The sequence below is a fragment of the Alligator mississippiensis genome, chromosome 16 (assembly GCF_030867095.1).
Source record: "Alligator mississippiensis isolate rAllMis1 chromosome 16, rAllMis1, whole genome shotgun sequence".
Classification (NCBI taxonomy): Eukaryota; Metazoa; Chordata; order Crocodylia; family Alligatoridae; genus Alligator; species Alligator mississippiensis.
This window is the reverse complement of record NC_081839.1, coordinates 31,710,302-31,735,617: the sequence shown is the minus strand read 5'-3', so window position 1 is coordinate 31,735,617 and position 25,316 is coordinate 31,710,302. Positions and strand designations below refer to the sequence as shown.

The following is a 25,316-nucleotide window of genomic DNA, read 5'->3' as shown; positions in this document are numbered from 1 at the left end:
GGTGAGACAGGGAGGGGGCTGGGGAAAGGACAGCTTCAGCTAATAAAGTAAGGGCTGGCTTTCTTAAAGAGAGAGATTTGGCCCAGGGGCCCTTGGAAGAAAAGCTCTAATATTTGACTTTTCAACAAAACCTGTAATTTTCAACCTCATTTCAGAACTGAGTCTTGGTGACTCCCCAGAGCCAAACTAATGAGGGCAAATGACCTTTAGGAGTGCAAATGAAAATCACAATAAACCATCAACTGGCTTCAGTTTAAATGTCATTACTATTTTTATTATGGCTGCCATCATTGTAATCTACATAGCACCCTCTGAAGGCTCAGAAGCACGTTCAGAATTACACACTCCATCCACACACAGATCGTTTCCTTTCATTTTCACTAGGGCAACCCCTACAATGTAGGAGGCAGAAGCTGATGGACAGCATCCAGCAAGACTGTATGACAGCTGTGACAGGAAGCAAAATGGTCAAAAGGCAACAAAACTGTAGGGAGGCAGAATGGACTCAGAGAAGGCAGTTAGCACCCTGACTCCTGCAAACGCTGCCCTGGCATCTTCAGCTAACACCAATGAGCAGGACCCTCGTTTTGTTTCATCCACAGGGCCAGGCCTCCTGGTGCTGTGTTGTGGCACTGGGCTCAAGGGAAGGAGGTATCGCTCTGTCCTCATGGACACAGAGGTGCTTTTCATTGTAAAGTGAGATACCAAAGACATGGGTGTTTACTTGCTGTAAAATCCCAAGCAGAGACAAGGCACCTACAGCTTTTGCAGCAAGGTAGCTAGCTGAGCTCCCTACCCCTGCCCTTTTGGGGAGCTCCTCTAGCTCATCTGGCTGCAAAATGACAGTGCAAGCTTCCACGTGGCCACTCCGGAGGACAGCGGGACAGCTCACGCACTTTGGGTAGTCCAGGAAGAAACACCTTTTCTGGCAGGGAAGACATGGCCGGATGTGTGTGCTGGCTCAGCACAGCTCTGCAGAGTAGGTAGGCTCCTTCTGCAGGACTACTGCACAGAGCGGGCTGGCTTCCGGAGGCACACAGGCTTGTTTCGGCCCCTCGTACTCTTCTTGTACAGCTGAGTCTCACATCAAGACTCGCAGTGCGTGCTAATGAGACTAGGTGAGAGTAGCTTATTACCTCTGTCTGTGCCGGAAAACATCACGTCCAGAGCGTGAGACATCCTGGCGAACATCTGCCAGAGCAGCCACTGCCCCTTGGGCCATGGCAGCAGCTGAATGAGGCCTGTGACTGGCTGACGATGCCGACGGGTTCTTCCCCGCCACGCCGGACGGGCTCTGATTGACCGCTCTCCCCGAGCCAGGTTTGAAATGAGCCGCTAAGGCCAGGACCAGCCTCATGATGGATTTCAGGTTCCCATCGACGATATCTGCAAAATGCCATCAAACCCGGAGGCCACGTCATTAATAGGGGGCCCAGCGGGTACCAGGCTGACCAACAAGTGTGAGTGTAATTAAACCCAACAGGCGTCCGCCAATAAAGAGGAGCTGTGCAAACAGGACCGAGTTACCGTTCTAACGCTTGGGGATATTAGTTCTGCACAAAGCAGCACAGCTTGAAGAAGGATCAGCGAGTGCCATCTACAGGACAGAAATTAAACAGCTGTGCGTGCACTCCAGCCGTCTCATATTCAAGCAGTCCAGCCTGTTTGTGACACCACAACAATGACGGAAGCAGCACTGGAAAGGCACACCCAGCACTGAAGATCACCACTCTCACTAGCCCATGTAGTTCCCCCCTGGCATTTTTAGCAGGGACGAGGAGGGAGCTGAGCAGTAACGTAGTTCTAGACTAAAAAGAATGCCTAGCACTTTAAAAAGTATTCACGACACGTTGCAAGTATTAACTAATCAACTCAAATACCCCTTAACTTAAGTATCTTTGCCCAGAGGACAACATAGTCCAAATCTGTCAGTCTTTGGGACTCACAGTAAAGACCCTAGGCTATGTTTCGCCCTAGGCTAGGATTTTTTACAAAGTCAACTTGGGTATTTCAATATCCACCCAAAATACTGGAACCTGGATTGCAAATGCTGAGCCTTCTGAAGCAGCTGTGAAAATTCAAAGCCACAGCTTTGTGGCAGAAGGGTCTGGATGCCTGAGGGTTGTGTTGTTTTTGCTTTAAGGGGCTGAGAAATGGAAATAACCGATCCTTTATGACAAACCAGTATGGTCGATTGGTACAGACGGGGGCCGGGGGGGTTGCTTCCTCCGTAGCTGGAGGCATCACTATCTACACCCAGATCTCTTGAGCATATATTGACAACCTTTAATAGAAGCAGGACTCTGATGCGCAGCGGAGCCGGTGACTCATTTCAAGTCACAGGGTGAGCTGATGTTGGAGTGTGACTGGAACGGGGGTTTTGCGGTCCCGAGTCCTGCGCCCATACCTCATTCTCTGCATTAGGGTTGGCACATTGTTTTGTAACACGTCCGTTCTCAGCTGCCCTACATACCATTTAACAAAGGGCTCGTGCCAGATGGCTGCTCCTGATCATGAGAACGGCTGCAGGAGACTAGAACTGGACAGGTACGGGGTGGGGCATGTCTGTGCAGAGGGGGCACTCCAGGCCCGGGATTCACTCTTGTTTGTGTCCCGCCAAACCCTGGATTTTCAATGCTTCACTGCCCATAAATCCCCATCTCTGCCATCATGGGTACAAGAACCTTATTTCTATGCCTGAATTCAGATTACTGAGTTAAACTGGTTCTAAGAGCCCTACTGGCCTGGATACATCGATATATTTGTTTGCAATGCTTACTTACAAATTTTTACTGTTATGAACAATTTTGTATGAAATGGTACACGCTAGCCTCCAGGCTGCTGGCAGCAATGCTGGCAGTACAGAGCTCTTACTATACACTCTGGATAAACAGAGCCTGTTCGGCTGATGCCTGCAACCCGAAGGACTGTGCTCCTTTCCTCCCGATAACAGCAAGAAAGGTCATGAGTTCCCAGTTTCCAGAATGAGTCACTGTATGCTGCACTTCGGCCAGTGCCGCAGGGCAAGCAAACAGCATCCTCTTCCAGTACAGTCAGCAACTCGCAAGAAGAGGGGACTGTTTCCCTCCAGCCACGTGATGTGCTTGACTAAACAATGCCGCAGTAGGAGACACAGAAATGTATCTTTGCACCTTGTGTCTCTTTCCCACCACGTGTCCAGTTGCTCTCCATACAGAAAACGTTGGGGCACAGAGTGTGCAGACTGCAGGGAAAAGGGATTCTCCCATTCTCAGCATGGAAAGAGGCCAGGGGGGTTTATGTCCTTTCGATGAAGCATTGATTCCTAATCCAAAAAATCCATGTTCTCATGATACCATTTGTTTGGCCCTCTGATTGCTCAATGAGCAATTTCTTCTCCTGGACTGCTCCTGTCTGCTGCGGTCTGTTCCTGAAGCAGCCAAGAATTTAGTGCCATCCAGCCCAAAACTAAACACACTTCTGGACTGCAGGAACAGGATAATCTGACCTGGACACATATCAGGATGATGCCAAACTTCAGAAGATCTGGCTCTTGCATGCGCAGCCAGGGATCATACTGCGCCCACCACCAAAGGGCATTTACCTTTCGCCGAGGTTTGGTGCATGCGGATCTTTTTTGATGCCACGAACTGCAAGACTTTCTCCACATTGCCCCGCATTTCTTGTGGGCTGGTAGGATTGACTTGAATGCCACTCAGCTTCTCACCAGCTGATGAAACAAAACAGTGTGATTAGAGGGAGGAACAGACCTGCTCGGTGCTGCGACTGCGAGGTTTACAGGTGCAAGGGCTGTTCCCAGGGGACAGCAAAGGAGCCCTACACATGACTTGTACCTGCACCTTAAGTGCAGGTGCTTCTCCCTGTTCCTTTAGGTATCTAATAACAGCAATAACTGAGCAGAAAGTACATGGTGCCATCCAAGCTATGCCCTCTCCATGCAGATATGCTACACTGCACAGTCTCAGAGAGGAACAGCTGCATCCTCCAGACCCATGTCTGTTCAGCTGTACTGTTTCCTTCTCATGAATACCTGGATCCCAGCGCAGAGACGAATTCCTCCAGGAATCTCATCTATTAACACATACAGCTGAACTCCAGGCTATGCTTTCAGCAGCAGCCTGAGACACAAGTCAGCAGGACACAGGTTGATACACAGACAGCCAACAAGCGAGGTTAAGCAGCTTCAACCTAGTCCCACCTTAGCCCACACACAATTACAGGTCCCAGATGTCATTCATCAATGGGGGAAATCCTTTCACGGGTTCCTTGAAATAGCTCAGCGCAGCCTCGGGGCCATTCCTATGGCCACTGTAGCAGGTTTTGCAACTGCTGTCATGCAGTAAAGTGACTGCAGTCCTCGGAGGTGTCCACAGGGCCTGGCATTGGGTTGCTATCCAAAGTTTAGCATGAAAAACTGCACAGGAGTTTGATGGAAGGCATGCCTTTATGATCCATGATTTTCCTTCCTCTTAAATGAGACTACCTGGCTCTAACACGCTAAGGGGTGCTTGCTCAGCTATCTCCAAGAGATCTGACTGGCACACAAACAGACCCAGGTGAAACTTAGCCTCCTCCCTTTAATGCCCCGAAGCTGCCAAAGGGGGAATACTGCCCATTAGGGTTACTGACCTACAATCTCGATGAGGGAGGCAAGGATGACCCCATCTCGGAGATCCTGCCTTAGGTCCTGCACCGGCTTGATTGATGGCTTCTTCTTCAGCTGGGAATTCACCCAGGCCACATAAGCTTGAAGCTGCTGCTGTAAATGGAAAACAAAACAAACTGTAAAGCATTGCTCTTTTTGGGGGGGGGTGTTGCACACCCCTGGCTTTTGACACAACTGCATCCTTATTCAGAACCCTAGTGCAAAGGGGTTTCAGGCCGGTACCTACTGCCCAGGGGTTAACATCTCAAAACCATGGCACAGGTTGGACTCATTCGCCTCCCAACCAAGCTGCAGGCGAGGGCTGGAGCTCACCAGCACACCTAGGCATGAAGCTTGCACTGTCCCTGCCAGTTGGGGACGGTTTCATTACGGTAAATAGCCTGGAGCCTGCCTTACCCCTGCACAAAGGGAGACAAACCAGGTGGAGAACCCGATAATGCTGACAGGGGGCATTCAACACTGTCACTGCATGGGCGTACATGACAACTCGAGAGGAAAGATCGGGGGGAGCTGGCTTCTGGTCTCCAGCACGAGCCATCTGGCATCGGAGGCTGACATGCCAAAGCAGACCTGTGTGCCTATGGACGGGCTCCACCATTTCATTTGTGCCTCCCAGGGGGGCACATCAATGTGTCAAAGCAGCCCGGGTGAACCCGGACTTCCCGAGGGATGAGGGCTTGTGCAGCACATGGGGTGTAATCAAATCGATCCCTTGATGGGATTACGTCCCTTTTCACTAAGCTTCCCATTATTCTGCCGACGCGGCGGGTTTTAAGTCTCCATCCCACATTATCTGGGCGGTGTCAGTCACAGTTTACGCTTCCGCAGCCTGCTGCAAAGTCACATTCTGATCACAGCGCCGCTTATAATCGTCCTGACAAGGGAAATCCAACTTCAGCCCAACGGCACTAGGCTTGCCTGCTAGAAAAGTGCCCAGACACTTGTGTTCAATTAGTTTTCTTCACTCAGCAGTCTATGATAGGCCAGCGTGGCAGGGGCAGGCGCAGTTTGTTTCCAACAACACCAGTGGCTGTGCTGACCGGGAAGCCTGGACCACGGGGAGGGCATGGAAATAATGCTGGCTCCGTGGACCAGACGTTTTCTTTCCTGCTTTGAGGTCTGTGCTGTAGGAATGATGCTCCTCGGGATAAATTAGCGGAGAAGTGCAAGGATGCATTCATTGCGCTTGGCCAGTTTCAGATATAACCCACTTTCTACTGAATGGGCGCACAAACATAGCCATCCGCATAGCCCTCATCACTACCCTTCACACAGGAGGATGATCCAGCACTGATCTGCAAGCCAACAGTGGCAATGACACTCTGCTAAAGTGTCCAGGATGAGTCAATTCCTGCGGGACCTATATTACATAGACATCCAAGGGCCTGAAACATCACGTCACCCAGCCACAAACCAATGCCTCATTTCGAGGACAAACCAGAATTCAAACTTTCTATTCCATAAAGGTTCAGTGACGCTTTCATTTATTCAAGTGATTATTGGCAGGGTAGAAAAGAAATATGTTTGTTTGCAGGGACATCTGTTACCCCCTGAAACAAGTGTCAGCTCCCTTATGGAAAAATCCTACAGAATTCAATACGGCTTTATGAAAATGGAGTGGGGTTGTAGAGAAATGACTTCCAAAACCTATATAGCTGAGCATTATGATTTCTTCCTATCCCTTCTATTCTCCAGGAATCTACAGCAGAAGTATAATTCTCTACTAAATTCTGCAAAATGTTCCAAAAACAGGTAGAGAAAGATGGTCTTTTTATAATAAATTGTATAGGTGACTACAGACTCTAGATAAGCCCCTATAGTCTCACACAAAAGAAATGTTTTTATATCAAATACAATCTGAACATTTTTTTTCCCCATCCTCTGTGAAGAAGATAAAAAATTTACTATTTTTGGTAGGCATTTTCACTGATTTTAAATTTTACTATTTCATAAAAGGGGGACACGATTGGTACTGTTATTAGAGAATTGCTTCTAAAACCCTGTGAATTTGCACTTTAAATGATCCCCTTCAAAAAGATGACTTCTTTGTGGCCAAGGAATAGGGATGTCACCATCACAAAAGGAGGATTTCACAGCGGTCGCTGCTACAATGCTGCAGACTTTCATTTAATTAGCAGGCTTAATATTTTTTTTTTGCCGTTCATGGCATACGACTTTCCTTCACCAGTTCAGACTGACAGTTTGTTCATCATTGACTTATTATGCGTCCAAAAAAACTCTAAGTATTAATGACTTTAGAGCAGCACTCCGGAGAGATTCTGATTTCTGCAGCACTGAAGTCCCAAGGAGCTGGCTGTCATTTCTGGCAGCTGAGATGAACAGGTGACTGAACTTACCAAGAAAATAACAGACATGAAAGTTTAATGACCTAAAAATGGCAGAGCAGTGTTAAATGCGCAGAGGGATGAAGATGCAAGCCGCGTGGCAGAAACCATAATGATTTTTAAGCTGCTGAGAAAAAACAAATTGTTTTGCTTCATCGCCCCCTTCAATCCACCTACTCTGCATCTCCTGGTTAAATGGCATGGAAAGTGATGCTGGAAGAGATCGTTCCTATGGAGCCCTGCCTGTGCAAGGGGGGGCCCAGGCCATCCGAGCCTGGATTTGAAGCCACAAAATCAGTTTAGTAAATCAGTGCCTGCAAAAATACATCAAGTCAACACAGGTGCCACATTGCTTTTCGAGTCCAGCCTACTCCAGAATTGCAGAGGGCTGCAGTAATGCACAGCAGCAGAACGAGCAGGAACGGCACCGCACCCCATATCGGGATGGTGTTTAAGGTGGACAATGTCCTTTGGGCGTATTGTAACAAATGGCAGAAGGAGACCACGTTTTTCTGGTGTTCTGCAAGGAGGACAAACGCGGCTCCGCAGCAGGAGACTTTTCAGGACAATAAAAAAACATCTCCTGGATCCCGCCAGCATCTACAGCCACATCCTGCTTCTGTCTCCGTTCCAGTCTTAAAGTTCAAAGAGTTTCACCTGGCCCAAATTCTGGACTAGACCACGAAATCCGCTATAACAATGTGAACTTGCATCTTTCCGAAGCCCCAGATTTAAGAGAGGTTAGAGACAATCTAGAGTCTCTGTCAATTTAGGGCCCTTTCAGGAGTTCAGACATTTGTTTGGAAAGTTTTTAAGTTTTAACGTGATGCATCAACCGGCAACCACAGAAAAACAGCCGGCTCTGATGACTCTATCCATAACGCAATACTGCTGATTTTAAGAAGCAGGAGAGATGCGTCTAATATGATATTACCTCTTCTATATAGCAATCGACCAACATTTCCACCAGACAACTCTGATTTTGTGCGCGCTCCTTCTGAAGTACCCAAACTGAGAGACCTTGGGCCCGGTTCTCAGAGCCCCCCAACCGTGTGCAGATCCCACAAAAGCCAAACAGTACGGCAGGTCCTTAGCACTTCTGAAAATCATACCCACCAGGCCTGATACAAGGCACCCAAGAATTGAGTTACCCCAAATTATTAGCTGTGCTTCAACACCGTGCTAGAAATCCTGACCGGCAGGCAGGCAGATGTTTCACGGTGTCATACCACGGCGATTGAAAGCTCAGCAGCCCACCCAAACTAGATGAGCCATCAGGCTAATGCAGAGATACACTGGTTGCACTAGCTGACAGCACACCAAGGGGTGCCGCGGCCAGCATCACAGATAGTGCCTGTGACTGCTGGAAAGACAACGGGTGCATTAAAATTCCTCTCGCATCTGTTATGTTTACTTCCTCTTTCTGATGACTTCTCTCCCAGGGAATTCTTAATGTAATTAGTCAGGTGTCCTTGTCCCATTAGCCGCGGGATCATTTCCCCCCGCCCTGTTACAGTGTGGATGAAAACCCCTACATGCCAAGAGGGCAGAAGACACCTGGAATAATTAGCCAAGATTAGTTTTGATATCTGAAGTCTCCAAACAGCTCTGCACAATAAAAGGGAAGCTGGAAATTGCAATGTTTCCCCTCTTCCCAGCCTCCTCCTTTCCCTGGGGAAGATTTCTTCACAGTGCTAATTATGTCTTCATCTGTGCATAGGATCAGTAAGGTCTAAAATTACCCACTGTTCTTTTCATTCTGGGGAATCACAATCACCCCGCACCACTCACTAGTCTAGCTGGGAACAGGGCCCAGCAGCCTCATCAAGTCAAAATTCCCCGTCACTAAATTTAGCTGCTTTAAGTCAATCGCCACCACGTTCGGGCGTTTTCTCTTCTATTTTAGCCTTGTGCTCGCTGAACAGCATCCAGGTCTCCATGTCTTACCGCCCTTCTTCCATTACTCACCAGCTGGCTGCCTCTGAATCACTCACTGTCTGTCCCTGACCAGCACTTCCTTGGCACCTCCTAGGTAGCAGACAACGGCCCCTATTACAACCTCTTCAAAGAGCCCTGTTGATGTAAAGGAGAGGTGGCACAGGGAAATGTTCATGCTCCTAGATTGCACTTCCCATGCTGCATCCCCTGAGAAACACAGACCTGAGCAGAAACTCAGGGGCCCAAAAGAGAAAGCCACGATACAGGGCAAGACATCCCTGGCCTGGAAGGAGGGCGAGGCTGGAAGGATCAAAGAGTCCTTTTCTTCATCTCCTCTTCCCCATTCCTGATGATTATTTCCTGCAGCTGCTTCTATTATCATGCCTTAATTAGACTACAGGCTTAGGGCAGGGACCATTTTTACTCACGCTGATCTAAACTACGCTGCTTACAGAAAACAATTTAACTTAGACCAGGGGTGGGCAAAATGTGGCCCGCGGGCCGGATGCAGGCCGCCAGCCATTCTATCTGGCCTGCGGGGCCCCTAAAACTTTTAGAAAATTAATATTTAGTTGCCCCTGGCTGCCTGTCATGCGGCCCTCAATGGCTTGCCAAAACTCAGTAAGCGGCCCTCCGCCTGAAATAACTGCCTGCCCCTGACTTAGACTGATCCCACCTCGGGCTTTCTGAATGTCTGTCCCTAGCCCATACGGCTAGGGACAGACATTATGCTTAACCAGTTCAAGCGATCAGAAACCAGTTGAAACCTGCAGCAGAATAGAAGTTCAGTGCACACAAACTGGTTTCAAAATGGCCAAAACCAGTTTAAGATCGACCCGGATGAACGCAGTATCAAACTTAACTGATTTAGGTTCAATTGGTCCATTGAACTTCTGTCCCAGATCCCTTCCCGACTCAAGTTAACTCTCAGTTGTTCAGTGCTCCCCCCACCCTGCACCGGACCGTGCTGAAGGTGGGAGGGGGGATGCCCCTTCCACACTTGCCGCACAGCTTGGGGAACCCTGCCCGGGACAGGGGGGTCCACCCATGTGGGCTGATGCCCAGACTGGAGGGACTGTTTCCCTGCACCGCGCTGAGGGTGGGAGCGGAGAATTCCCCCTCTGCACAGGTACCAGGACTCAGGTGGGAACCAGCAAGGCACAGCAGGGTGATGCCCAGGCCAGCTGGACCCCAGGCTGCAGAGCCTGCCTCCCTCCCACCCTGTGGGGAGTTGGGGACGAGCGCTGGGATGGACCCCGCTCGGCTGCATTCGGGTGCCCTTGGCAGTAGCCATCCGGCCTGGGCCATCGCAGGTATCTGGCTGCCTTTCCAAATTCAAAAGTGAACGTCGGTTCACTTCATTATCAGTTCAACCTACGCAGCTTAGAGGAACCTGCTAAGATTGAATCGATTCAACTTCAATTCAATTGATTTTAAAAAAGCCTTCGATCTAGTATCCCATGATCACCTCTTGGCAAAACTGGCTAACTGCAGCCTCAACCTCACCAGGATCCGCTGGCTGGGGAACTGGCTCCACAGCAGGACCCAGAGGGTGGTGGTCGGTGGGAGCCAATTGTCATGGTGCACGGTCACCAGTGGGGTCCCCCAGGGTCTGCCCTTGGGCCTATACTGTTTAACATCTTCATCAATGATGTGGACATTGGTGTCAGAAGTGGACTGGCCAAGTTTGCCGACGACACCAAACTCTGGGGTAAAGCATCCACACCTGAAGACAGGAGGGTGATCCAGGCTGACCTGGACAGGTTCAGCAAGTGGGCGGACAAGAATCGGATGGTGTTCAACGCCGAAAAATGCGAGGTTCTCCACCTTGGGAGGAAAAACCCGCAGCATCCATATAAGCTCGGCAGTGCTACACTGGCTAGCACTACAGAAGAAAGACTTGGGGGTCATCATTGACCACAAGATGAACATGAGCCTGCAATGCAATGCTGCGGCTAGTAAAGCAACCAAAACGCTGGCTTGCATCCATAGATGCTTCTCAAGCAAATCCCGGGACGTCATTCTCCCCCTGTACTCGGCCTTGGTGAGGCCGCAGCTGGAGTACTGCGTCCAGTTTTGGGCCCCACAATTCAAAAAGGATGTGGAGAAGCTTGAGAGAGTCCAGAGAAGAGCCACGCGCATGATCAGAGGCCAGGAAAACAGACCTTATGATGACAGGCTGAGAGCCCTGGGGCTCTTAAGCCTGGAAAAGCGCAGGCTCAGGGGTGATCTGATGGCCACCTATAAGTTTATCCGGGGTGCTCACCAGGATCTGGGGGAATGTCTGTTCACCAGAGCGCCCCAAGGGATGACAAGATCGAACGGTCACAAACTCCTCCACAACCGTTTCAGGCTGGACATAAGGAAGAACTTCTTCACTGTCCGAGCCCCCGAGGTTTGGAATAGACTGCCGCCGGAGGCGGTTCAAGCACCCATGTTGAATGTCTTCAAGACACATTTGGATGCTTATCTTGCTGGGATCCTATGAACCCGGCTGACTTCCTGCCCCTGGGGCAGGGGGCTGGACTCGATGATCCTCCGAGGTCCCTTCCAGCCCTAATGTCTATGAAATCTATGAAATCTATGATTCAGCCTGGGGCTTCTCGATGGTCTGCATGTAGCCACATGGGGACCCGCTCCAAGCCGTGATCACTGCAGCACAGAGGGATAAGAGAAAGGAGCCTGGAACAGAGCAGCCGGACGGGGGAGCCCAGACCTGGGACAGGGACGTACAGTCCAGACCTGGTGGAGGTGGCGAAGGGGCTTAGACGAGAGAACCCCATATGCTTCCCAGCTTGCTCGGGCCCCTCGCTCTGCCAGCCGCTCATACCCTACTCGCTCTCGTGTTGAACCTTTGTCCTGCCAGTTCAAGAGGATGCTCCCCCGGGCCCTATTACACCGATTCCTGTGACACCGTTACACCGCTCACTACAGAAGCTTCTGAATAGCAGCACAGGATTTCACAAATCCCTGGAGCTTCCCCCGCCGGTTTATTATCAGGTGTGGCTCCTGGCTGCATCTGAGGATGTTTTAAGGAGTAACCACCATTGCTCTGACCATCTCAGCCTCTGCCTTCACATGAATCCTTCCTTGAACCAGTGGTTTTCCAGCCCTTTGCCGCTACCTTGCAGTTTGCTCTGAGCATCCACCCCACCAGATCCGGGGCTTTCTGGGGCAGGACCAGGTCCTAGCTCCCTGCCTCAATCAAGGCTTTCTCTCTGAACAAGTTTCTCAAGGAATACTACAGTGCCCTGAGCCCAAGCTTTACTATAAAGAGCACAGATGATGAGGATTGCAGTGGGGTTAAGCTTCATCTTATTTATATTAACGCGGCTTTGCGTTCCAAAAGAAGGTCTGCTTTACCCGAGCTCTGCAACGTAGAGAGCTACTCCCTTACCTGGGATAGCCTGGGCCAAGCCCACTGGCAGCTTTTCTGTCACATATTAAAGTCATTGTGGATGTCCCCAAAAGACCTTTTGTGGCAGGGAGAGAGCTGAAAGGAAGAGGCTCCGGTGACTATTTTCTGTCCTAAACTGTGGCTCCTTTTAGCCGGGGTTCACAGCTGGAAACTCTCAAAGGTCTCCTGTTAATACAACAGCAACAACAGCATGGCCTCACCTGTATGATACCCTTGGATTTGTTTTTTTGCTCCTTTATTTAGAAAGTTCCCCAAAGCTGGAAATGTGGCTCAGACCTGCCCAGTCATGGGACAACCCTTGCAGGGTCCTGGAGCAAGACGGGAGATGAAGTAGATGTGGAAAGAATAACAGTTATTTAACAAAAGAGCAGAGCTAGGTCATCAAAATGTTATATAGGAAAGAGTGGCAAGATACTGGATAGGGCCTGTGTGCACACAGCAAGACAGAGCAAGGCACCAACATTTGTAACCAGGTTATAGGCTTGAACAAGAAGGGTAACGGTCGGGTTATCAACACTGACTGATAAGAAGAGAAGGGGAACAGAATAGAAAGGCTGCATAAAGTCTCTGAAAGCGCTCTCACAACAGACGTGCTGTTGGCTTCCCTTCTGGCCTTCAGCCCCGTGCTTCATTACATTCCCAAGGCAGGGAAACTCCCTCCTAACCCACAGCCCCTTCATGTTAATATTTACATAATAGTGTTTAGCTACATGTGAGGAAGCCAGAAATTAGCCTGAGGTTAGCAAAAGGGACTGGGAGTTAGGGCTATAATACCGAAGGGTATTTGACGGTGGTTAAGTCACTTATCCGTTCCCCATTTTAGTTCATCTGAAACAGGGGAAATTTGTTCTCGACATGCTGAAGCGCATGGAGCCCTTGGATGCAGGCACAACTAAAGGGGCCGGTATTGCCGGGGATATTATAGTAACCATTAATAACAGACATCAAAAGTCAAAGGCTGTAGGTCAGATGGAGCTTGATGGTAAAGGAGCAAGAGAGGCCAGGATGGCAGAGCCTGCTGCTCATCACGTGGTCCCGTCTCTTCCCAACGCAGTAACAGCAAGTACACGAAAGACGGGAAAACACAACAGCAACAGCAGCACTAAGACCCCCTCCTGCTGGTCTCGGCTCTGCCGGAGGCTGGGGCATGGCAGCTATAAAGGGTTGTACCCGGCATGTGTAAGCTAGGAGGGAAAAAGCAGACCTTCAACCGTGAGGTCTCCTATGAGGCTTCGGTGCCATTTTCATCAATTCAGTATGACCCGTCATCTGCTGCCGAGGGCTCAGCCCTCCCCGTGCCAGATCAGAAGGCAGTCGGCCGTGCCTGGCTGGCAGCAAACAAAACACTATGTGTTACAAGCCGGTCGCTGTGCCTGGACATGCTAGTTCTGCCTTGATTGTGGCCTCTTTCAGGGTCCCACATACAATGCCCTGGCTGAGTTTGGGCATTCACCCTAAGAGAATAAGTCCAGGAAGGTCAGCAGTAAATGCTGTGTGTCCATTGCCCTCATGCTGACTTCACTATGAAAGGCATTCAGTATTCAGTTTGCTCAGAGCACTGAATCAAATCCCTGCAGCAACAAAGCACAGAGGCCAGCCTAACTGCATCAGGATGCAACGTGTTTACAGCCGTGCATCCTTTCCAGGCCTTCGGACATTATCTCAGTCAGATGGTCTCTCTCATGTTCTGCCCAGTGCTCCTCCAGTTGGAGATTTGCTGTTTCTGTTGTGATGCGGCCCCATAGAGAAGCAGAGAGTACCATCTCACTGAAGAGGAGATGTCTGGATGTGGTTCAGGCTGTCCAGCACAGAGATGAAGTCTGGGGCAGCCTCCAGGGAACAAAACATGCATAAGTAGGACTGTGGCCAAGAAGGATGCCCAGGTGGGCTGATCACTCAAAACCTGCCCAAGGTACATATTTATTTGCAAAACAACTTGGGGCCCAGGATCCATCTTAACTCCTTCCCTAAAAGGCCTGTGATGGTAGTACTGTATTTGGGAAAGGAGGCATCTGGGCATAGACAAGGAGGCAGTTACAATAGATGAGCTGTGAAAATCACAAAGGATGCATCAAAGATCTTGATATAAAAGCAAAAGGGTGAATCAGGTCAGAAGCAAAAAAGAACAACCAGAGTCTTCATCCCTGCGTGAAACAGAAGACTGCCATTATTAAAGAGCTGAAATTTCCGGAAGGGCAGTTTTTTGCTGACTTTCTGGGATATGGAAAGAAGGTCACTCTCGAGTCTTGCTGAAACATTAGTCAGAACTGGAAAAACTGTTTTCTATACCAAAAACTAAGCCCTACGGTAAACTCAAGCCATCTAAACCATTTGAGGGAAACAGCTCAGGCAACTGTTATACCCTGCCATTCCCCACCCCAGACACACTCCCTGGGTTTTTCATGAGCTTGATTTAAACTCTCTCTCAGCTCTGTAAATAACTTTTTTCAAACAAGGGGCACCCTATTTAAGGAGTCAGATTCTTAATAAATCAAGGCTGCTAGATGTTGTTCTCCCTTCCTTTATACCATATAGCCCTTCAGAAAACACAGGCTCTGCATGACTGTCACCAGCTACAACATTTGGCTCCAAAATGTTAGCCGGTAAGTGCCGGGTCCATGCAATCCCCTGGGTCAGGTCCTTCAAATCACTGCCAGGATACTCCTGCCTGTGCCCTGTGGTCGGACTGACTGTAACTGTGCAGACTTCTAAACCCACCTGTCTGCAATCAGCTCCCTAAACAGCCGTCTCGCACAGGGGCATAGCTAACCCTGGATTTACAATGCCCAGCTTGGAGGAGAGTCCATGCCTCCAAAGCCAGAAGACGGGGGAAGAAGAGGGCAGTAATGGCTAGGCTGGGGTGACAGCTGCCTTTAGAGTCCCCCAGCCAAGCTGCCATTTGGTCCTGGGAGAATAAATGAGTGGCCTGTGAAGTGTGCTCGGTCTATAATGGTGCTGCTGTTAGCAGAGGTTCAGGTACCAGCCTAGGCTCTGCAAGATCTGTGAAAGATGAAGTTAGAGGCCCAGTGTGCATTTTACATAGAAGTCAAATGCTAAGAGCACAAATTTCCCAGCTGCCTAGGAGGGGACTTGCCTATACGTTTCTCTGACCATTTTCCCATCACCTTGCTGGGGTCATCTGACCCCAGCTGAGTTTCCTGCCCCTTGGGCAGGGGGCTGGACCTGATAATCTTGCAAGGTCCCTTTCAGCCCTAATGTCTATGAAATCTATGAAATCTCTCCCTGTCCTTCAGCCGTCAGCAGGAACTCTCTTGGTGACTGGAGTCTTGGCGTCCGGTCTAGGAGGTTATTGCTGTATTTCCCACAAAAGAACAGAGTCCAGTGAGCCTGGGAATACAGGGTCAATGTGAAACCAAGGGAGCTACTGCCCACCTGAGGTCCAGCCCTAGCGTGGCAGCTTGTAGCGCAGAGGTTGTGTCTACACAGCACAATGCAGTGCAGCATGGAGACACCTATAGCTACCTCTATGCAACAGCCCAGGTGCTGGGAGCAGCTTAGCTGAGGATGCACAGAACTGTGCACCAGCTAATTTACCCCCCTTCTCAGGACGAGGCCTGTTTCTGCGCACGGTGCAGAGTACAGACATATCCCAGAGCTCCTCTGAAGCCACAGTTCACCAGTTGGAGCGCCATCTGTTTTGGTCAGAAGGACATATCTAAAATGTCATTTTAGCATCCTCTGTCACTCCAGAACTTCGTCTAGCCCTGCCACAGCTGCAAAATGTGGAAGTGAAAAGGCTGCTTTCCCCCAGCTTTGCCCTTCTGCCCCATCCAGTGGGCTCAGCACAGTTAATAGCAAGCAGGCTATCAGGAATAGCATGATGAAAGCTCAGACCTTCTCCTCAGCCGTTTGTCACTGCTATGTGTCGTGGCACCTTGCACTGACCACACAGGACACCTGTGCTTAGCAACAGGTTTGCAAAGTATAAAAATAGCTGGAACATTTCCCCTCCATTTCAGCCTGTACGACAGATGACTAGGCACAGAGCTAGGCAAGAGGGGCCGGTTCAACTTCACAATCTAACCCCGTGGCACTGCTGCAAATAAGGCCCTAGCTCCACCTCAGTCCCTTTTTTTCTGAGTCCTTAGGAGACTGGAAGTTCGCATTTAAGCCTGTGATGGAGCACACCAGAAAGTGCTCCTGGAAGCGGCACCGTTCCAGGGAGATGCCAGATTGCAGTACTGACAACTTGTGACTGTTAACAATCCAACTTCTGCAAGAACCGGGGTTCGATGTCAAAGCTCTTTGAGGATCCGTCTCAGGTAGGCACATTCATTCAACCTCTCTAAATCTCCCCTGCACTTTTAATTCTTCACTTCCCTTCTTGTCATTTCTTCAGTCCTGCTCTAGCGACATTTGTTCCCGTGGGGGGTGAAGCAATCCCTGCATGCAAACAGATAAACTGATATTTCAGGCAATTCAAGGTTTGCTTTAAGATCCACTTGCAAAAGATGTAAAGGATGCCAATGTAAGAGCCTTTCCATCCGCAAAGAGGATGCAGAAGCTGGTATCACCACTTCAGCTGCTCTTCAGCTGAAGCTAACTTGTGGTCAGTGCTTTGTCAGGCTGTAAGAACAGCTACCCTTGAGTCTCCTCCCAGGAAACAGAATAAAGGTGAGGAGGCCACAAAGGAGAATTGTGCCTACAGACCCAGATCTGCATATCAAGAACGTATAGCTAAAGGGCGGTTGCAATTTGCTGCTTTCCTACACTCCCTCCTTTATTCCCCACCCTGTTTCTCCAAGGCCAGGATGTGCTGACTGCATCCCCTACCCAGCAAAAGTAGCTCGGTGCACTAGCTCTACCTCCATAAATCTGCAGCGGGCATCCGTCTGTTTAAAAAAGCCTCACTTAGCAAAAGAAGCTGCAAGCTTACCTCTGCAGGGTACAATTACCTCGGAGGTTTAATAAGAAGGGAAGAAGAGATGCCAGCGCTTATTCGCTTTAAATTGACACCTGTATGCCTCATGCAAAAATGTCTCTCCCAGCCCAAGCTCAGCTGCTGCTTCAAAGAGCATTTCTGGCACCTTCCAGGGAGTGTTTTAGTGCCGCTGCTTTCCCTCCAAGCTGGTGTTGTGAAGCCTTTTCTCCTCAAACAGACAGACTGTTTCTATTCAAGCACCACACGCAAAAGGCTGCACCCTTAACAGGCAGAGTTATCCGACTGGTAACTGCCAACGCGGCGGCATGCAAGCTTCGATCACCCCGAATCCCCAGCGGTTCCACTGCACAAATTAACCCAAGACCTAATTTGAAGTCTGTCAAATCAAATCACATGACACCACCATCTAATATGCTAAGAAAGAAAAGAAACTGTCCCTTTGGGGCAAAGGGAGCCGGAAGCGTTATGTCCTTGTAAAGAAGTTGGGAGCAACATGCCTAAAAAGCGCTGCTCCAGGAGGACGACGCATCCCTCCGGTGTAGGGGACAGCACAGAGATATGGCAGGGCACTGGACTGGGACACCTGAGACCCGGATCCTATTCCTACCTCCGCCAGTGAATTTGGACAAGTCATTTTTCCTCCCTGAGACTCAGTTTCCCACCTATAAGGTGTCTGCTTCTCCCAGAGGTGCCTATGAGGGGTATGGTGAAAACAATGAACCCTTCACTACGACCACCTAAGAGATGCTCCATAAGGATGGCAGAGCTGCTGCCGCAGAACGAGTGCATGGCCAAGCCCAAAGTCTTACAGGAAGTCTCGCAGGGAAGAGAGCAGGACTCGAACCACTTCACCCCTAATCCTGCCCCTAAACAACAAGCCTGACCTTCCCCAGTCCATGCTCCTCTTGCTGGTCAGGCAGGGGGGCTTATGCAAGCTGCTCAGAAAGCCCGCTGGCCATGCACTGTGGGGCTGCAGCACCTTGGTAGGAATCCTGGCTGCCCACAACAGACTGTCTCCGTGTAAATCAATGCCTGCGAAGCCCCAGCTGTGCTTTCTGATTCTTGGCCCTTTGGTGCGGCAGAATTACTGAGCAGCAGCTGCCTGGTATCTCGCACACCAGATGGGCGACCTGGCAGGACCACTTGGCATTAGCAATTCTTTCAGATCCCAGCCGTCCCTGTTCTGAACAAGCCCCACACATCTTCAAACCCATCCTCTACTCACACGAGCCGAGTAAGGCCCAATCGCTGGGTCCCAGCCTCCGCAGAGCCAACACGTATTAGGAATCCTGGGCCTAAAGCCAAATTACAGGGAGAAGAGTGGCCCTAATGAGCTTCCCTGGTAGAGGGAGGGAGACAAGAAGCAGTCAAAAACAGTGAATCCTGTTAGTTAAAAATAGCATTCATTGCAAAGGGAGAGCAAGGGCAGGCTTTTTCTGCAAAGATCTCGGCACCTGGGAGAGACGTTTCCATTGTGGAGTCGCGCGTGATGGAGCGACAGGACCGGAACCAGAAAGGCCCAGGCTCAGCCGAGTCTCTGCAATGCTTGGGAATTGCTCTAATCAGGGAAAAATAAATCACCATTTCATACCCTGCAACCGGCCTTCAGGTTTCACAGTACATAGACAATGACAACACACCTGTTAATGCAACAGCAGGATAGAGTGTACGGGAGACAAAGGTCAGGAAACACCAAGTGCAGCCACCTGTCAGCTACAACCTGAAGCAGAGGGACAATTACTACCCAGCAACAAAACAAGAGCTTGTCTAGAGGTGGAAGTTAGCATGCCCTATTCAACATGTTCAATACGGCATGTTAGCCACCCTGTGCAAACTTTCTGAGTGGATGCAATGTGCAGTAAGGCTAGGAACAGACATTACGATCCCCCAGTGCCTGTGTTTGTCCTGGAACAGAAAAGTCCCAAGACTGGTGTGCATATGCATCACCCGTTCAATCGGGTTTAGTGAGTAGCTGAAAGCACCGCCACTTTTCAGCCGTTGATTCGATGATGCAATCCTGGGACCAACTTTCAGACACTCTGCAATATCTCAGGGCCAGACTGTTGGTACTTTTTGTCCCATGAAACGTTTTAGGGTTTGTCCCAGGATAACGGACATGGACATCTGAACGACTGCATTCTGTCCTGGGATAAAATGGTTTCTCCTGTGACAAATGTGACATTTGTTTGTAGTCTGAGAGTGCTCACCGTGAAGTCACCCCCGGGGCTGTGCACTAGCCTCTCTGCATATACTTCTGGAGGTCTTGTACCTCTCTGTGCTGCTGTCAGGGGTCCTGATTCAGGAAGGACTCACAGTGGGGTCCTGGAAAAGTCACCAATGCGTCATCCGCCAAGGGGAAGCTAATCTCTGTGCAGAGACCATATGTGTTGCTTAAACACGAGCCTGGAGGGAGCAAATAGGCACTTTAAGCAACATGTTGCTCATAAACAGCCACGCACTGAGTCTATCAAAGGAAATGATCCTCTGACTTCAAAAAGACAGTATGGAGAAGGCAATCCTTGTCCAGCTGCAGCCGTTATTAATTGCCTGGAACTGTCAGGACCATTTCTGACACACTTGCAGATTCTCCGTCTGTCTGAAACAATCGACGGGAGTCTTCACGGGCCTGTCATCAACTGTATTTCCTCAGCGACGGTGTCTGCGTGGAGACAGCGTGGACTGCGCCACCCCATAGGAGCGTCCGTCCTCCCAGTTCCCGCACCTTATAGCCCGGCGCTTGCAACAGCGCTGCATCTCCCATGCTGCCATCCAGCTGTGGGCCTGAATTATTTAACTGCCTCAAAGCAACCAAAGCTCCCTTTATAAACAGCAGGGAAGCCCCTTCCTGGCAGAATTTTCCATTAACTAGAGAGGGGCAGGAGCTGTGTGATGCCCACAGGGAAGATTTCTACATTTTAACATTAAACAGAAACCACTCGGTTTTAGATGTGCTCAGATGACAGATACTGCTGCCTTTTTGGCCCAGGGACTTTAAAAGGGAAAGGAAGTGCATTGGCCTAAACTGCAGTGTGAAGGCCCCTCAGCAAGCAGGGATTATTATGGGAATTGCTGAGAAAGCACCTTCCAACAGATGATCTGTAAAAGCAGAACAGGCGTTCGCAGCAAAAGAGCCAATGATGCTACATCCACAATCCCCGCTTCTGGTTTTTACCAGGGTGGGAGGGCGGCCCTGACCCTGAGCCATCAGGATGGGCAGGGAGAGACAGGGGATGCAAAGAAACCAGGGGAGCAGCTTCCCCAAACACTAGCCAGATGCTCCTGAAGCCATAGAGGTACCTGGCCTGACTGTCTGTGCATACAGGGGGTGCCTATGAGCCCTGGTGCATGTGTGTGCATGTGGGTGAGTCACGTGCACACGAGTGGTGAATGCCCTGTGTGCATATACATCGTCCGTGCACAGCTCAGTAAACGGAGCCCCTACGCTGCAGGGTACCGAATCCCCGTAACAGCCACCTGGGCAATGGGGGAGTGCACCGGAAGTGGCCCGACAGCAGCTGAATGGGTAAGGTGATTCCTCCTGCACCACAGCTAACGCAGGGTGCAAAATCGGATCTACAACCTTTGAGTCTGGATATAATGTTGTATCTGAATCCCATGCTGAGAAGCCTCCCGCTTCCAGACTCCTCTTATCGGCAGGCTGCACTGGCAGACACCATCAGACACCAGAAGCGGCAAGTCCGTGGGGACACTATTCCAAGGCTTCATAAACAGTCCTTTATGGCCCAAGGAAGGAGAGGAAAGGACGTCTGAGGACAAGGAATAGGGTTTCTTAATCCATTTCCAACCCTATCAGAGACGTGCTATGTGACACTGAGCAAATCACTTCAGCTCTAGGTGCCTCAGTGCATGCATCTGTAAAATAGGGACAATGACCTTGTGTCACCTTACTCATCTGCAGCATTAATGGGCAGTGCCTGGTCTGGTCCCATGCACTGGCCTACCATGTGGTGAATCCCAAATTTGGTTTGATTCTGCACGGCCTCTTGAGTGGGAATTTCTGAAGGTGCCGATATGCAGCTAGGGTTTTTCTGCAGCTATCTGAGCAGGCCCCTGGGGGATCCTTGACAATTATGCTGAGATCAGCCTGTGAAGAGAAGCCAATTTCTGGTCCCAGCTGGAGGACACATACGTAATGGCCATCACTGGCTTACACCAGGGGAGGAACTTAGGACCTCTAGAGCTGAAAGCCCACGTCCCTTTACGGCATCAGCTAAGGAGCTAAACTCTGTAGCCAAGAGCCCTAATGAATAAAGGAAGTACAGCTTTCTCGGATGGGGGGCACCCACAAACCCATGGGTGACCCTAACAGTACATATGTTCAAGATGAGGATGCCCTTGCTGATCGGGTCTGGTACAGAGCTGTTCTGTTGAGGAGAGAGGAAGAGTACTTATACTTTTAAGCAAAGGGGACACTGAAGTAATGCACCATTGGAAAGCAGACCTGCCTGAGGCCCACCACAAATCTGTGAGGCCGAGTCTTGGAGCTCCTTTGTCCTGCCGCCTGAGCCCTCCAAGCCCCAAGGGAACCGGTGTCTGGGCTCAGAACGGGTGGAAAAAACCCAGGCCTTGCAGGGACAAAGCCAACCAGATAGGAAGGAAAAAAGACAGGCAGCCCAGGAAAGAATAAAACGTTATGGCAGCTAATGCTCAGTCCCAGCACAGCCCCCCAGTTCTCCTTCCTCCCGAGCTTACACAGGAAATCCCTCCTAATGTGGTCCGTGTGGCCCACTGCATTTGCTCGCAGAACCAGTCAGGCAACAGCTGTTCCCCTCCTCTGGCCTCAAGACTCCCGTCTCGGGGACCTCTTGGTAGGTCACACCCAGGATATCAAAACCCACCTAGCTCTAGATGAGAGCAAAGTCAGCAAACGAGGAGCGCTCGGAAAACGACACTTTCCCGTGCGAGCGAGTTTGGATGGCGAGCGCAGCAGCCTGAGGAAGGGGATGGAAAAGCAACCAAGCAAAGCGCAGCGTGCCAACTTCCTGCAAAGATTGTGCATGCCCGCAAAACAGATTTCTAGCCTTTCCGAGAGCAGTTCAGACACCGAGACCTAATGCGCGGGAGAGAAGCAACTGATTGTCCAGGGCAACTGCTCCGCTGGGACCTTGCTGCGCGTTTTGAGATTTTTCCAGCCCCAGGGTAAGGCTCCTGCAGCGCACTGCATGGCAACGACCAGCTGCTAATCAGCCACCAACTCTCCAAACTACTGCTGATCTCCAGAGCACCAGAGGGGCTGCCCAGGGCGGCCCCCCCGCCACCAAGCACCTCTCTTCCCCTTTCCTCGATCGCGGTCAGTCGATTCTCACGGTGACTTCTGCAACGCGTGGGGAAGAGATGCCATACAAAGAAAAGCACGCGAGACCCAGGACATGCATTTACCTCCGTGAAGCCCTCTTGCAATACGTCCAGCAAATTCCCCCTGGCCAAGCAGGTAAGCATCCTCCACGTGTGCGGGAAAGGGCCACGTTCTCAGGGCGCGTGGCACGGCTCCTCCAGCTCCGGGCACAACCTCGTCCTCCCAGAGACAAAGAGTTGGAGCTCATCAGGAACCTTATTCATAGCCCCATATGTGCAGCCCGTTACTGCGAGCAGGATACTTGAGCCAAAGTCGAGGCTCGCACTGGGCATGCTCACGAGGGAGCCACTGGGGGAGTAGCGGGCGAGATGTCACACGGTTGCTATAGAAACACTCGGCTTACACGATGCAGGCCCAGGAACGAGTCGGGAAACATCTGAAACCTATTTCCAGCAGCCGGGGCCCGCAAATCGCACGCAGCCTGCCGAGTGCAAGCGATTTTGCTAAGCCCCGAAGAGCAAACCCTGGGCAGCGAGGAGCAGAGGTGGAAGCTTTCCTTGGGTTGGGAAAGAAAAACGGGAAAGGGAAGACTGTAGGGATGCTACCAGCTTGAACCCTCGCTGCTGCCGCACAGCTCGGGAAAGCCACCGAGCTGCGTGCAGGGACAGGACGCTGCAAAATGCAAAGAGGCCATGACTATATTTATGCACAGCTTGAGCAGAATCCTAGGGGCTGTGCAATGACGTAGGGAAACACAGAAAAGGGGGCAACTTCCAACACACAACTAAGCCCAAGGAAACTTTGCGGTCAGGAGTTTCCAAACTAATAATAATTACATTTTCCCCTGGAGAAAACCTCAGAGTAACCTCCGTTAATCTGTCAGACCTCAATCCCCCCCTTGGAAACATTCAGAAAAAATACGATGAACCTCACAGCACGTTCAGAAGATTAAGAGATGCGGGATCTGGACCAGCGAAATTCGGGCTGCCGCTTAGGATTTCATAGTCAGGCTCTGGCCAGGCATGTCTGAGCAAGGAGACATATTCAAAACTTGGGAGATTTTCTGAAGGCTTTGGGACAGAGATCAATGCACACGTTACCAGAGCTCTCCGTATGATGATAGCCGGGACAAAACAGTGGGAGCTAAGTCTGCATTATTGCCCAGAAAAATTAACGGCAAAAATTCAGGACCTTGGGCAACAGGCCCTCTATTGTCTGGCCAGCCCCAAAGCCTGCAAAAAGGAGCCAGGCCCCTCCTCACTAGATGAAAAATTCTGTAATTTTACAACACTTTCATTTTTCACATGCCTCACTTTACTTGCAATGCTTCAGTGTAAGCTGATGCTCTTGCAATCACATGATCAGCAATAACTAGAGATTTAAGAAAAGCAAATCGTGTGTGATTTATGATAAAATCCCCAGGGTTGGCAACGCAGCTTGCATGCGCCCAGCCCCCTCCCACATGCAGCCTTCGTCCCATCTGGCTTTTGGAATACAAAATGGCTGTAGTACAGGCAGTTAAGATTAGCACCGTTTTCACACTACAGCACAATACAGTATATTGAGCCTCTGAGATTTCAAACAAGAGCTGAGTAAAGAGTTCTCCACTGAGCAGAAAAGTGACCTCATTTGTAAAAATATATTCTCAACCTTTGCATCGCACATGAGAATCGTGCTTTCGGCTACATCTCTCAACATCCGACCCCATTTATGATATACTTTTGAATGTGAAAAAAGACACATTCAAATGGATGTCTGAGTTTTAACGAGCAGGGATGCCATGATCATCCTCTGTGTTAATCAACCGAGTTTAAAAGATAAATAGACGAACATGTATTAAGAAAAGTCAGATCCGTGCAAATACGAAGCACTCCATCTGTAGCTGTCTTTTACGTGGGCTCTGATACGATGCGTTTTACAGCAGATTAGAAATTATATGCTCATAATCCCTATACACCCCAGACCGTTTCACTTCCCGTCTGAAATGCTCAGCAGAGAGGTGAGAGGGCGACCAGGCTCCAGCTTCAGGTTCCACATTGGAGACATGAGCCAGACTGGTCTCATTTTTTTTAACAGAAGTTAAAAATAAGCAAGGAGAGACAGTCCTTTTGGGCAGCCTGCAAACGTGGGGCACAAACACGATTTAATGCATGATGTGTTGTCTAAATTATGGCAAGTCAAATCGGCTGGGAAGAATTTTTTCCTTGCTGAGCACCTGAGGAGCACGTAGTGGGTGTCTCGTTGTTCTAATGTTGTTTTAATCATGAGGCCCCTTTATTAGCATTTTCATCCAGTGCAGGGACTGGAAAAATATATGGGCAACCAAAGGAGATGCTGCTGACTGCTCTGGGGAGTTAAGTGCTGTTAAGTTATTGCAGGCAGTGTAATCTTTCATTCAGCTCCGAAGCTGAACATGAGATCGTGGCAAAGACAATTCTGGCTTGTTGTCTAGAGCGGCAATTTGCTTTCTCCGGAAGTGGAGCAGTGACTTCAAAAACAACTCCAGTCTAAACAACAATGTCAAGTCCCAGTGAGGGTTTCATATAGCACCAGCATGGATCAGGACCTGAAAGTAAGGGACAAGTGCTGCAAAATCTGCTACGTACAGCATGCCATGTATGTGCAGGGCCTGGTGCGAGGCAGCAGGCACCGAGATGGCACACAGGGGCTGGACCCGATGATCTTCCGAGATCCCTTCCAGCCCCTTACCTTGAATCGCATGATCTGTG

At 50.0% G+C, this 25,316-nt stretch overlaps 1 protein-coding gene across 3 annotated transcripts in view; it reads right to left on the bottom strand.

The window, feature by feature from the left end:
• DIXDC1 (DIX domain containing 1) overlaps nt 1-25,316 on the bottom strand; it is a 56,034-nt gene that overhangs the window by 27,108 nt on the left and 3,610 nt on the right. For 2 of the 3 annotated variants that reach the window (XM_006271356.4, XM_019490107.2), the window contains exons 1-4: nt 22,671-22,898; nt 4,630-4,759; nt 3,584-3,709; nt 1,137-1,386 (exon numbers count right to left, since the gene is read on the bottom strand). In XM_006271356.4, coding sequence (XP_006271418.3) covers nt 1,137-1,386; nt 3,584-3,709; nt 4,630-4,759; nt 22,671-22,730 — 566 coding nt within the window. In that variant the 5' untranslated portion in view covers nt 22,731-22,898. Of the gene's footprint in view, nt 1-1,136; nt 1,387-3,583; nt 3,710-4,629; nt 4,760-22,670; nt 22,899-25,316 lie in introns of those variants that run through there. The other variant, XM_059719901.1, reaches the window with a different exon arrangement.